The 13959-nt window shown below is 38.8% G+C and overlaps 1 protein-coding gene across 1 annotated transcript in view; it reads right to left on the minus strand.

Annotated features, from left to right (window-relative positions):
- Positions 1–17: 17 nt before the first annotated feature.
- rxfp2a (relaxin family peptide receptor 2a) overlaps positions 18–13959 on the minus strand; it is a 43665-nt gene continuing 29723 nt past the window's right edge. The window contains exons 12-21 of the mRNA XM_031729131.2: positions 12169–12240; positions 11699–11773; positions 6614–6685; positions 6256–6327; positions 5913–6142; positions 3413–3558; positions 2738–2833; positions 1437–1605; positions 738–956; positions 18–569 (exon numbers count right to left, since the gene is read on the minus strand). Coding sequence (XP_031584991.2) covers positions 304–569; positions 738–956; positions 1437–1605; positions 2738–2833; positions 3413–3558; positions 5913–6142; positions 6256–6327; positions 6614–6685; positions 11699–11773; positions 12169–12240 — 1417 coding nt within the window. The 3' untranslated portion in view covers positions 18–303. The remainder of the gene's footprint in view (positions 570–737; positions 957–1436; positions 1606–2737; positions 2834–3412; positions 3559–5912; positions 6143–6255; positions 6328–6613; positions 6686–11698; positions 11774–12168; positions 12241–13959) is intronic.

Raw genomic sequence — 13959 nt, forward strand, 5'->3', positions numbered from 1 at the left:
AGGATGAAGGAAGGAAGTGAGTGAATAAATGGAAATGGTTTCATTTCAAATTTCATTGCACATATAAAGTCAACAAGTAGCTTGAATGGGATGATGAGAAAGTCATCTGTTGAGGGGGGTTGGCGTGTGTTTCTGGGGTTGTCATCACAGTTTATAAATGTCACAGCATGATGAGACAGCACAGTGACTGCTAATTATTTCCAAGCAAATGTCTGTTGAAGCACGCTTTGTTCTTAAAGATGGAGTAAAACAATAAAAAAGGACTAGTAGCTTACAAAATGCGGTATCTCTACAAATACACCATCAGGCATAGCGAGGATCTGCGCTTATAAGTGACACCTTCTTGAGGTAAACGGGTGGCTGGTAGCACAGACCCCGTGACGTCTCCATAAAGATTGTGGACGAGGTAAGGCTTTTGCGGTCTTTCTTCAATGTATGTCTCCTCTGCCAGTGACAGAGTAAAACTTCCACCTGCTCTCGGAAGAAGCTGGTGGTCAAGGTGTACAGGATGGGGTTCAAGGCACTGTTGATGGGAAGGATGAAGATGACAACCCAGCTGGAGATAGTGCCTAAAGAAGGAAACATTTCACAAGTGATTGAAATTTAGAGAAATATAACTGTGTTGATGCTTTTTAGCAAACAATTCTATAAAGTAACACCGTGACCTATATTAAAAAATTACATGTAAAACCTCTAAGATACTATAAGTACTATAAGGCAGCTGTTTCATTTCTTACCTGGTATCTCCACCTCCAGCAGCGAGAGGACTTTCACCAAAAATATAGGAATCCAGCAGAGGGCATCAGAGAACACTATGAAGAAAAACCTGTTGGCCACAGCCACATCTCTGTGCAGCCTGCTCCTCAGGTCGGTGGCATTGATGCCGGTTTTATAGATGGAGCAGAACATACTGGAGTAGGAGAATACAATCACCAGGAAAGCCACCAGGTTTAGACCTAAAGAGATGCAAATGCTTTTCATTCTGGCTGGGACTATATCAAACAGCGTTATGCAGTTCATACAGTATTAAATGCAGTATTTAAGTGGTTTTGAACTCAGGAAAAGTGTGCAACCTGACAGTTCTGCTTCACAGATTTGTACTGCCTAGTTTTTGTACTTTACACTTTGTATATTTTGTGATAATGAACAATTTTGCATTTCTCTGGGTGTTTAAAGTTTAAATGGAAGATTGTCTTTTTTTTCTGGAAAAGCTAATTTAAAAAAAAAAAAAAAAGATTTTACTGAACTCCAATTCAATTCAGTTTCATTTTTACATCACCAAATCACAGCAACAGCTGCCTCAAGGCGTTTTATGTTGTAAGGTAAAGACCCTACAATAATACAAAGAATTATTCCTACTTCTGAATGTTGTCTCTTACTTATGTAAGTATAAAATATGGAATGAAAATTCATTAAAAAAATAATCTTCTATTTACCCAGAAAAATCCCTGTGGAATATCCTTTGGCAGTAGGTTTTTCTTGCCTGTCAGAGTGCAGGGGAAAGCAGACCCCATTACGTCCGTAGTAGTTCCCAAAGACGTCCTCATTCATTAGGGGCACGGCTGCAATAATAAACCCCAGCAACCAGATCGAAGCCAGGACCACCTTAAAGCAGGACAACATACATGCTGTCAGGACTTCACACAAAGTACTCTTCAAATTCCCCAAATAAGAAAAGTTGTGACTGCCTGGGTTTCCAAACTCTAGTTGACATTTATTTAATCAGACTCCAAACATTTGGTTCAATCAAGTTGCCTCCTGCTGACTGACGAGTCACTTCATGTTCTGCCCCTGTGTGGAGAACAAGCAGTAGGTCTTTTAATTCTTTACTGGTGGATGTGAGGTGGGTGGAGGCGTATTTATAGTAAATGGCTGACTCTTAGACTTGGTTCAAAGCAGTAAAATGAATATTAGACTGTAGTAAATCTGTAAATGTTTAATATTTTTGGGACTTCTGGTGATATTCAGGGGTTACTTTATACTTCATACCATACCAATAGAACAAAGGATATCCCTCTTTTGTTCTCCACACAAACTGTTTCCCCTTACAGCTCAGATTACTAGTGGACTAAAATGAGCTACCTGTACTTTACACCTACTGAAGGCATGAAGCTCCCAGCAAACAGTTTTTGTGCTGATGAGTCAGTGAGCGTTGAGGACTTTTGTGCAGTGTGTTCTTCAGCATTCATCAACCCTGCTCGCTCTGCAACTCTGGATAAGTTGATGTGGTTCCATTTTACAATAATATTACTTACAGTTGATTGTGAAATACGTAGAAGGGAAGAAATTTTACAAACTGACAGTGTATACTAATATAGTATCAGCTCAAATTCAGTGTCTACTTCTTGCACAGATGTTTGTAAAGACAGACTACATGGCTAGGTGCTTTGTGGCCCGGTGCTTTCAGCCATATAGTGCACATTTTTAATTCATACAGATGACATAGATAAGCTATATAAACAATAAAAAAACAGTGGCACATCAACCCAAAAGTTGGGTTGATGACACTTGAATATGTGTTGTTGTTTGTGCTTTAAAAACAAATTCTCTGACTGAAGGCTTAAAGGTTGTTTCACACTTTCTGATCCACTTAAACACCAACCTAAAGATGATATTACAGCAGCACAAACCCAGTTTTTCTTCAAAATAAGAGGGACAATTACTTTGTAGATAAAGACAACAGTTGGATGACGATTCATCAGGCACATTGTTCCCCATTATGAAAAGTGCAACTTACCCCTGTCTGAAATTTGCCTGGGCGCAAATTGCTAAAAGGGAAAACAATGACAAGGAACTTCTCCAGAGTCAGGTAGGTCAGGAGGAGAACAGACACCTGAGGAGAAACATGCACCGCAAATAAAAACAACATGTTTTTAACTTATAAATTGTAACACTGCTTTGAATATTGGCTGCACTGTTATTAGTAGAACCTCTATTATGACAGAGGAATCAACATTTGGGTTCACATCATTTATAAAGTCAATTTTCTGAATTGCTGCGAATGCAGTCTAATGATGATTTATCCTGGAAAGTGCATAAAGTTCTGAGACGGGTTGTTAAACTCCAGCTGAGGCTTGTTATGTCTCCATCTACAACAACTAAATGCAACGAGTGAGAGTGAATTATAAACACGTTTTTAAAGTAAAAGAGGGCATAATTTGAGTACTTTAAAACATGATATTTATATAATGCAGAGCCGAAACAAGCTGATACGGCCAGTGAGCGGAACAAAGGATGATTTTAATCTTGAAGCTACTTTAGCTGAAAACAGCAGGGCAAAAGTACAAGCAAAAAGCGAAGGATGTGTAAGTGCAACTCTTTGTGCTGTGTCCATTTTACGGTACAGATCAGTTTGTCTCAATCTGCATGCATATTTGCGTGTGTTGAAGTGCGATATATACGTGCGCAGTACCTCTGAGGAGAGCATGGCCAGGAATCCGATGGTCCGACACTCCGCACTTTCCATCCACAGCAGGGCGTAACGGTTGTACTGACCACGGAATTTTACATCAGATACGCCAACGAAAAACAGGTACACGCCCATGAGGCAGTCAGCACCTGGATGATACGGATGACATCTATGAGTCTATTTACTGGCAGATGTGCCCTGTGTGATTATAAGCCCATCTGTCAGCTACAGCCTTCCCCAAAACAGCATCATAATATTTTTTAAGTCACCACAACAGGCAAGAGTAAGCAAGCATGGATGGATCTTGCTATATGCAGATGGGTGGGTTAAACTAAAACTAAAAACATGATCCCTGTAACCAAAGACACCCCTGGATTAAAAATGCAATTTTAGTGAGATGGTAAATGCATTATAGCTGCTAAAGTTTCACAACTAGCTACAAATTTGGATATATTTATTGTTAAACCGCTCAACCCGAAGTTTGGGGGGTGGGGGTCTGCTCAAACAATCTCTGAGTGACTGTGAATTTCTTTAATGATCTGACAGGACCTCGACTGCATTTTAAGAGGCATTTCTCACAGACTCAAAATTTACCTCCGTTTATTAATTAAGGATCTGAACTCAAGCCCACTTGCTTCTCACCGTCTAATGTATTATATCAAATTTTCAATGTTCCTAGAAAGCCCGTCCTTGAGTTGGATGATTATGTTTCTTTACTTATTCATTAATGACAGAGTAAACAAACAAAAAAATACAAAAGAACAATCTGCTCGTCACATTAAAGACGCAGCTATCTGCAATCTCCAAAGAAGTGAGAAGTGAGTTAGTCTCTTGTTTTTGTTTTCTCTAACACAATGCTGTTAGCTTTCTGACATTACATTTAAAGAAAAAAAATTAAACATGTTTTTACTTCTGGAAACAAACCAAGTGGACACAGCTTTGCTTCCAGACAGTTTTGTTCATATTGTGACAGTCTAATATAGCCACAATCCCATGGTTTGATTGGACAATCCCATATGAGCGAGCAATAGACAACAGAGTGGTGAAAGAACTCCCTCTAAAGAGGAAGCAACCTCAAGTAGAAACAGACTCAGGGAGGGAAGCTTTTTACCATGAGGGGAGACACAAACTACAATCCCAAATCCAGAAAATGTTGGGATCCTGTGTAAACACAAATACCAATCTCATAAACCCATAGTCACGTGTTATTCACAACAGAACACAGAAAACAAAAGTAACTGATACTAAAAAGAAACAGCTGCAGAGACTTTTTGCAACTGATTGGCTTCACTGGCAACAAATCAGAAACACGAGTGGGTATAAAAAGAACATCTCTGAGAGGCAGAGTTTCTAAGAAGTAAAGATGAGCAGAGCTTCACAAATCTGTAAAAAAAAAAAAAAAAGTACAAATACACAAATTGAAGAATTTTAGAACAGTTTTCCTCACTGCAAATTTATGAAGACTTTGAATACCTCACCAGTTACAGTACATAATATCATCAAAAGATGCATCACATCTGGAGAAAAATATCAGTACTGGATGCCCATGATCTGAAGGGCCTTAGACTTCACTGCATTAAAAACAGACTTGATTTTGTCATGGAAATTCCCTCATGGACTCAGTAACACTTCCAGATATCACTGTCTATGAACACAGTTCATTGTGCCATCCAAGAAGGTGTAAAGCTCTATGCAAAGAACAAGCTATATGTGAACATGATCCAGAAATGCTACCATCTTCTCTGGGCCAAAGGTCATTTAAAATGGACTGAGGCAAAGTGGAAAACTATTGTGTGGTCAGACAAATTGAAATTTAAAATTCCTTTTGGAAAACATGGATGCCTGGCTCTCTGATGGTATGAGGGTACATTAGAGAGCCAGGACTGCTGAGCAGCTAGAGTCCTCTGTCAGACAAGAATGGGAAAAGGCTACACCTCCAGAGGTCCAGCTGCTGATTTCCTCAGGTCCCAGACTTTTATGGACTGATGTTAAATGAAGGCAGGATGCTACACACTGGTAAATGTGACCCTGTCACAACTTCGTTGTGAAATTTTGCTATCATCAATTTCAAAATGAGCTGATTGTTTATCTGGAACATTTTCTTAGCTGTAAAACTTTATGAGATTTCTAAATTACTGCATTCTGTTTTTATTTCCACTTTACAGTAGTATTTACTAGTGTCCCAGTTTTTGCATTTTTGGAGTAGGCTTTGCAACAGTGGCATAGAAAGGCACAGGGAGTGTGAAAGAGGAGAATGAAGGAGAAGTGTGTAGATTGGGAAGTCTCCAAGCAGTTCGATCCCATCCCAGCATAACAAACTTTTATTAGTCTGCCAGCATGATCAGACATAACATTTTCTTCATCCCATTTCATTGGATAGAAGCAAGGCTAAGCTGACTTATTCACTTTCCAAAAGAACAGCTTGACATTTAGATTTATCGCCGCTTTTACAAGTACTTTTATTTTGCGAGACTGGCTCACGCGGTGCTACGTTGTTACTCACAGCAGAGAACTTTGATGCAGGCAGCATGCAGGTTGTTCTCAGCACGAATCAGCGACCTCATGCCGATGACAAACAGGTTACCGAAGCAGGTGATGAAGGCCATGACCCAGACAGACACCCGCAGCACCATGTTAGCCAGGAGGTCCTCAAAAGAAGAGATGCCATCTGTGTTGGGTTTACAGGACCTCACATGAGGTGCATAGGAACAGTACTGAAACTTCTTGAAATAGCTTGTAGAGAAAAGAGAAAAATAGTAAAAAAAAAAAAAAAAAAAACAACCCACAAAGAAGAGATGACGAAACATGCTGGTTATTCTGAAGTGACGGCTGTGTGTTGCACATACATGTGGGAGAGGTTCTTCATGGGAAGAAACACCTTAGTCTGAATATCTGAGATCTCAATTCCCTCCAGCGCTCTGTAGGAAATAACAGATTTCACCACCGCACTAGACTACAGCAAACTCCGAAGACCAATTTCGGCATTAAGACATCAAAGTGAAGAAGCCATTAATGCATTAGAAAAATATTCTGGAGAGTCCCAGATGACTTCAAAGAAGTGTTTGAAGATTTAAACTAGTATTCACGATTGAGGTTAGAATAACGTTTAGAGGAAAGTTATTAAAATTAAGCATGTAGTTGTGATGTAATGAAGGTCCTCACATGTATAAAAAAAGGCAAACGTGTGTACGTCAGAGTACTTACAGAGACTGAAGATGTGTCAGGTGGTGGAAATGGCTTGGATGAATGCGGAGGAGAGGATTATGGGAGATATTTCTGAAACAAGAAACAGATGATAAACACAACAAAGCCTGTCAACATGAAATATAACAAATGGCCAAATGACAGTACATTCCTGACGTCTGTGTCTGTGTCCAATTACACCTGACATTAGATACAGAATGCTTTGTGCACTTTTCCCCCTGCTCAGATTACATGGTTTAGAGTAAGTTTAAAGTCTTCTTTAGAGGGCCTGAATAACTACAAGCCACAAATGTTGCAATGAACAATGGCAGGATAGATCTGTGCAAAAGCATATTTTGATACTTTGATATTTTTAATTAATTTCTTCCTGTTTTGTAAGTCACTTCATGATGGACAGCTTTTGAGTGATCTGTGAGATCAGCCTGCACTTCCCTCCACGATTACGTGCAGCTCAATAGATGACTCTGAGGGTGTTTTACAGGCTTTATCTCAGTGTTTGGCTCAACTATATATAGTGCTGTTTTTCAGACTGGTAACACGTGAAGGACAAAATAGTAAAAAATCAAAAATGTTTACAAGGGAACTTGAATGCACTGTTGTTTCAAATTAGGCTTCAGGGAAATTCAAACCAAAGGTCTGAAATGCTGGTGGTGCAAAAACGGCAACAACAGATTAAACAGATGTAGCGTTCATCTCACAATATGTAACTTTTAATACATACATCTCAGGTGACGTGAATAACACTGATTATCTCTTCAACATGGCACCTGTTAACAGTGTTGGTCAAGTTACTTGAAAAAAAAAAATCAGTTACTAATTACTGATTACTTCCCCAAAAAAATAATCCGTTACTTTACTGATTACTTATTTTCAAAAGTAATTAATTACTTAGTTACTTAGTTACTTTTTAAAAACACGATTTACAACCTGAATAGGTAATAAACTCGATAGATCTTTCAGCCCAATTCTACTTTTTCTGCATAATTCATCATACAAAATGTAATCAAATGGAAAAGTCTCTTTTTAAAACTTGTTTTATTAGTTTTAATCTTTTAACTTTATGCATCAAGCAAAAATTAAATTATATGCAACATTCTCTGACTGGAAGAAATTTGTTTAACATTTAAACCTATTTTCTGCACATTCCAGCACATAAAATAAAATATTTTTTTTGTGTTTACACTCACTCTTTCAAATAGATGCAAGTAAAACACAGCAGAAAATAAATAAAATCAAAGACTAGCGGTCCTGTTGCTCTATTTTCACCTGTAAAGCAGGACTGGGGTAAGCGGAGGTTTACCCTGGTGCAGGTGTGCAATTACAGCTGTCAGTGGAAGAATCCGCTGAGTGTTTCTCTGTGAATTTCACATTACATCGTAGCGCACTTTCGGTGCTTGCTTGAAGTTTAGGGTTTTTTGCTGTAAAAATGAAGTTTTCTTCCACGCACAACGGACACTAATGTTTTTGTTACTTTTATGGAATCAAACTCAAAATAAGGTCAGTACTTCCACGCTTTAAATCGCTGCATGCTACACTCTGTCCCGCACTCGATATATTATGATCTGCAGACAGCTGTTGTCACGAACGTCGCACTCGCTACGTCACTGTCATGAGACGTTCTCGCAAAAAAATCACGGTTTTAGTAACGCAGTAACGCAGCGTTCCTACGTGAAAGTAACGGTAATCTAATTACCGTTTTGCAATAGTAATCAGATTACATTACTCGTTACTTGAAAAAATAATCAGATTACAGTAACACGTTACTGCCCATCTCTGCCTGTTAGTGGGTGCAAAATCTTAAGAAAAATAAAAATGGGCAAGCGTAGGGATTTCAGCGAGTTTGACGAGGGCCAAACTGATGACTGGGTCAGAACAGCTTTTTTGAGGTGTGCCCAGTCTGTAGTAGTCACTATCTATCACAAGTGGCCCAAGGAAGGAACAGTGGTGAACCAGCGGCAGGGTCACTGATGCACGTGGGAATCGAAGGCTGGCTTGTGTGGTCCGATCCAACATATGAGCTGTTGTACTGCAAACTGATGAAAACATGTCAGAATATACAGTGCATCACAGTTTGTTGTGTATTGTGCTGCATATTCACAGATCATTCATGGTACCCATGTTGACCATGCTGCTTTTTGGACCCAGTGTGTCCATAGCAGGGGTCCAAAAAGGAAAAAGGAGCACAACAATGAGTTTGAGGTGTTCACATGGTCTCCAAATTCCTAAGATCTCAATCCAATCGAGCATCTGTAGGATGTGCTGGAGAAACAAGTCTGATCCATGGAAGCGCCACCTCACAGTTTACAGGATGGAAGGATCTGTTGCTAACAGTGCCAGATACCACAGCACACCTTCCGGGGTCTAGTCGAGTCCATGCCTTGATGGGCCAGGCCTGTTTTGTCACTAAAAGGGGAACACTCTTCATTGGATGTGTTACTGTATGTGCATTATGTGACATTGAATAAGGGCAGCAGATTGTCCCAATGGTCTCAATAAACAGCGATTCTTCTGTGATGCGAGTGATTCAAGAAGCAGACCCCTAATCAGCCTTTTCCGCCTGTCTCTTTCCTGTGAGGTGTGGGATCCACAAGACTCAAAAACATTTCCATGGATAGCTCGTGCTGTGGAAAATAGCCGAATCTCATTGTTCCAGTTAAGTCTTAGTCATGGAAATAATTTGTCCAAAAGAATCTCGTGACAGAAACGGGAGTGCTCCTCTCCTAGTCAGTAAAAGGTCAGTGTTTTTTATATCTTCCTGCATGTCTGTGCACACCTGTGTTTTAATGTGAGGGAAGAGGGATCACCATCATTTCTGCTGGAACACTCCATTCTCACGTAAACTATATGGCCTCTCTTTGGAGAAGAGTTATTATGGACACAGTATGTTAATGTTGGAGTCGTTACAAAGTATTGATAAAACAGCTTAATTCATGATGTGGCCAAGAAAAATAGCTGACCAATCTAAGACTCCGTCCTCAGAACACTGCAGTTTAAGTCAGTTTAAGTCTGCACTGAACCCGTGAGTTCAGTGCAGATTTTTGAGGTTGATGAGGCTACGTTAATATCAGATTTTATTGGCGGGAAATAGACTAGGCTGAGACAGAGAGCGGCAAAGTTGTGAATAATGGGCAGCATCCAAACAGAACTGCAGCCTCAGTTCGTGACTCACTCTTCGGCCTAACAAACCACACAAACATGACGGCTGCATGAGAAACCTTCAGTCAAGCTAGTTCAGACTTCAAGCCAAACTTATGCCAAATTTGATTTAAGTTCTGGGGACTGTCCCGTTTTAATGACAAACTAGTTTAACGCCATGTCCCTATTGATCTTTAGAGAGTTATTTTTTTCCACTTCTCACACACACACACACACACACACACACACACACACACACACACACACACACACACACGCCAGCGAACCAACTGGAGCGCAACAGTTTTATGAAAGCAATTATTCATGCGCTGTTACTCTGACTGACAGCATCTCCAGTCTTGGCCCCTCCTTTCCCAAAAAAAGGTCTTCAGCAGCTGCTCATAAACAGGTTTGTCTTAAGGTTCATTCATTTTGGTAATTTTTTCCCCTTCAGCACTAAGAGGCAAAAGTACAGAAATGTTGTTTTTACCTAATAAGTGGAAGATTTGAGTATGCATAGAAAAGGCTGAGACATTTTATACATGCGGTTAACACTACAAAATCCAAACAGTCCATATGCCTTGATGCACGACACAATGCATACGAGCAACATTTATGCCATATATATATATGTTTGTGAGATTTGAATGAAACTTGAATATATGGAATGAAACTTGAACATATGTAGAATGAAACTTGCATATATATAGAATGATCTTCTGAATATACTTAATGAAAAGTGACGTCAAATTTATGTCCATGTTTATCACTTATCTTGGCCTCCCTCTTTGAGATGTAAAATGGTATAATGACCCCATATCATGTGCTTCATCTTCTGCTTGAAGTGTTATCTCAGTTGACATCTCCATCAGTGATTGATAAATTCCCTCAAGAATTGTGCATAATCTTCTCCCAGAAACATTTTGTTGAACATTATTCATAAGCATTAGAAATGTTGCTAAATGAAAATATGATCTTCAAGTTGCCACAATATAGACGATTTGTAGTTTGAACAGCTGTCGTCAAAAAGTTGTCAAACTCAAAGTACTGAAATAGTTCAGCTTATGCCATTTTGAGGTTCATTCATTCTGTATATTCAGACCTTTATTGTAATATATATATATGTACATATATATATAATATTTTCCTAAATGGCATTCCTCTATCTATCTATCTATCTATCTATCTATCTATCTATCTATAGATATATGGTATTGGGTATCAGGAATTTGTAAAAGTGCTTAATAATAATTTATTTATCCTTCATTTGGAAAATAATTTTGTTACAGCACTTGAATTAATAATAAAAGTTTAGAAGAAAAGTGCTAGAAGAATTTAATGAGAGCCTTTATGAAAGAAAAAGCTAAAGTACTGTAAAAATTTGTATTTGAATAAAGTAATACTTCAATATTAATATCAAATATCAAAAAAACCTCTTTACATGAAACAAGTGTGGCACCATTACTGCAGTATGACACGGGATTTTACTGCTTGTCTTCACTTTGTAAATATTTCTTATACATTACATTATTATATATCATTTTCCTCTCACATAATGGAATAGAAGCTCAAAATACCACTAAATGATAATGAAGCAAGAGGATTAATGGAGGATTATATAGAATTGCCACATAAATAAACCCAGTTTACAAAACCCTAAATCTAAAAATGTGATGCTTGCACTTATTATTTTAACTCAATGTAACAGTTTCATGATTGATTTTTCTTTTACATTAATTATATAAATTCCTTCTTTCAAAGCTTCCAACAAAAATTGTTGTATTCTGCATCTGATTACAGTCGCCATGTATCCCACTAAGAATAAGTCACACTCTCAGAAACCTTCACAAGGTTATTTTTTCTTAATCCTACTTTAGACCTTGTCCTAGTTCACTCCTGTTACAAAACCCACATAATGAAGAATGATTTTCCACACTATCATTTACTCACAGTTTAAGGAGGGATTTGGAGAGACTCTTGAAGGTGTTTTTTGGCAGCTCCCTAATCCTGTTCCTAGACAGATCCCTAAAGAGGATGAAAGAGAAACAAGGGAACAATTAAACCTCCTGACTCATTTTAGAGCACATTTACATTTTTTCTCATTCAATTCCAAACATGGACAGTGTAAACATGCATAGACAACAGCAAAGGCTTTAAATAAATGCAGAGATACATAATGTTTGCATGAAATTCTACACAGGTTTCTTTTCTTACTCACTTTTTTCTGTGAGTGATTGCATAAAACCTAGTTCAAGCATTTCACTATTCATCCCTGACACTTCATATCTCATCAGAATAAAACTTCTCTGACTAACACCAGCCTCACCAGAATCTCTTTGAGTGAACTTGAAGACAGTGGTGTATATTTATTTATTTTGTACATGGTTTCACTGACTTTCTGTGAATATGCTCTTACTCACAGTTCAGCCACCTTCCACAGAGACTGGAAGGTGTTTTCGGGAATTGTCCTAATCCTGTTGTCCATCAGTAACCTGAAGAAGGCAGAGCTGCTGTCAGAAACCATGCAGAGAGCTGCAAAAGTGCTGCTCAGCTCCCTGTTGTTGGAAAACTGGTGTAAATGGATACAATCTCATTTACTTTACTCAGTCTTAACCATGTCCTCAAAGTTTGCATGACCCTGCTTAGGACTCCGTTCTCACTGAACATCATGTGAATCCTTTCCTCTAGTTCAGCTCATTTCACTGCCAAACCTCATGGCTCATCTCCTCCCAGTCCTATGTTGTCTTTTTATTTGAGGAGTTTAAAAATGCCGCACGTGCATTCATTTGAAACAAACCTTGATTACACTCCTGTCTAGATGTCAGTTTAACCTCCTCTGAGGCACATGAGCTGCTCTGGTAGGTCCTAAAAAGCAAAGGCTTTACTGTTGGGCTTTGTGAAACAGCGAGTCGGCAGCCTTGGTAAGGTCAGGGATGCAGCATCCACCGAGGAGATTGAGACTTGGCTCACCGAAGTGGAAGAGCATAAATTTAAGTGCATGGCATTTTTCTTGCCTCTGTTGGTGTATGGGGTGATCCTGTCGACAGTGGGAAGCGAAAGGTCCATACACACAATCCACTGACCCCATAGTTGAATCAACAGACATGGTGTTCTGGCAGATATGGTGACAAGTGAATGAATAGGTGCCATCCCACAAGCTCATTATCACATGGTAGGGATGGAGCTGGAGTAATAACCTGGCAGACTAAAACCCAGAGCATTAATTTCTGTTTATGTCCTATTTAACCCAATGAACCTCCACATCTGGGATAAAAGTAAATGAAGAGCACAATGTGCCCAGGAAAAGCTTTACTTAAGCATATCCTCAGGAGCTGCTGGCTCTAGTGACATGATTGCATGCCGAGGCCAACTCCAAAGCTGTGGCTAATTACAAGCATGTCTGCAGAAAAAGAGCTGGTGAGAAGCCTAATTAAGCCAAGATCAGCAGGCCTGCTTACCACAGTGTAATTGTTGACCTGAGCCAAGTTTCCAAGCAAGTTTAGGCCAGATCTGAACTTACATTTAGTTGCGACAATTTCCATTTCTATGCTTGTTTGACCAATTCCTTAGAAATCTGATTGCACAGCAGCATTTGTTCTTGTTAATTAATAAAACAAATAAAAAGAGAACAAGTGTGTCTGAGGGTGTGCGTCCAAAGCGGAGAGAATAAGAGATAAACTAGAAGAAAACATAATTAAAGGATTAAAATGCAAACTTTTCTAAACACTTAAGTTCAAGTGCCTTAAAGATGATTAACTAACTGCAGTGATATGTAAGAAAAGTCCATAATTTCTTATGTATTTCCTGTAAACACAACATTAATTGCATTTAGGCACAATTGAGACCCCAAAGATATGCTGAGCATGCACAAACACACCATCATTAGTACACTTAATTTAACTAAGCGTACTATAGACTAACAACGCAACAGCTGTAATATTGTATCTACATCACATTCTGTTATAGTTTAGACACGAGCAACATTTCAACAAGTGATTCTTTTTACTGTGGACACTTTGTAAAAAACAAAAACATATTTCTAAAGTAGAAAGACGAAAGACACAAACTTTTATGTCTTATGCATAGTCTCGTCTTTGCTGGGGCTTTGTGTTTGAAACATCTGCTCTACTGCTCTAAGAAACCAGTTCAAAGTGATCTGAGCCAAGAGAAAATGGGTGCACTGTGGTCATGGTCAGCAACAATACTCAGGT

The sequence above is a fragment of the Oreochromis aureus genome, linkage group 10, assembly GCF_013358895.1.
Source record: "Oreochromis aureus strain Israel breed Guangdong linkage group 10, ZZ_aureus, whole genome shotgun sequence".
Taxonomy (NCBI): domain Eukaryota; kingdom Metazoa; phylum Chordata; class Actinopteri; order Cichliformes; family Cichlidae; genus Oreochromis; species Oreochromis aureus.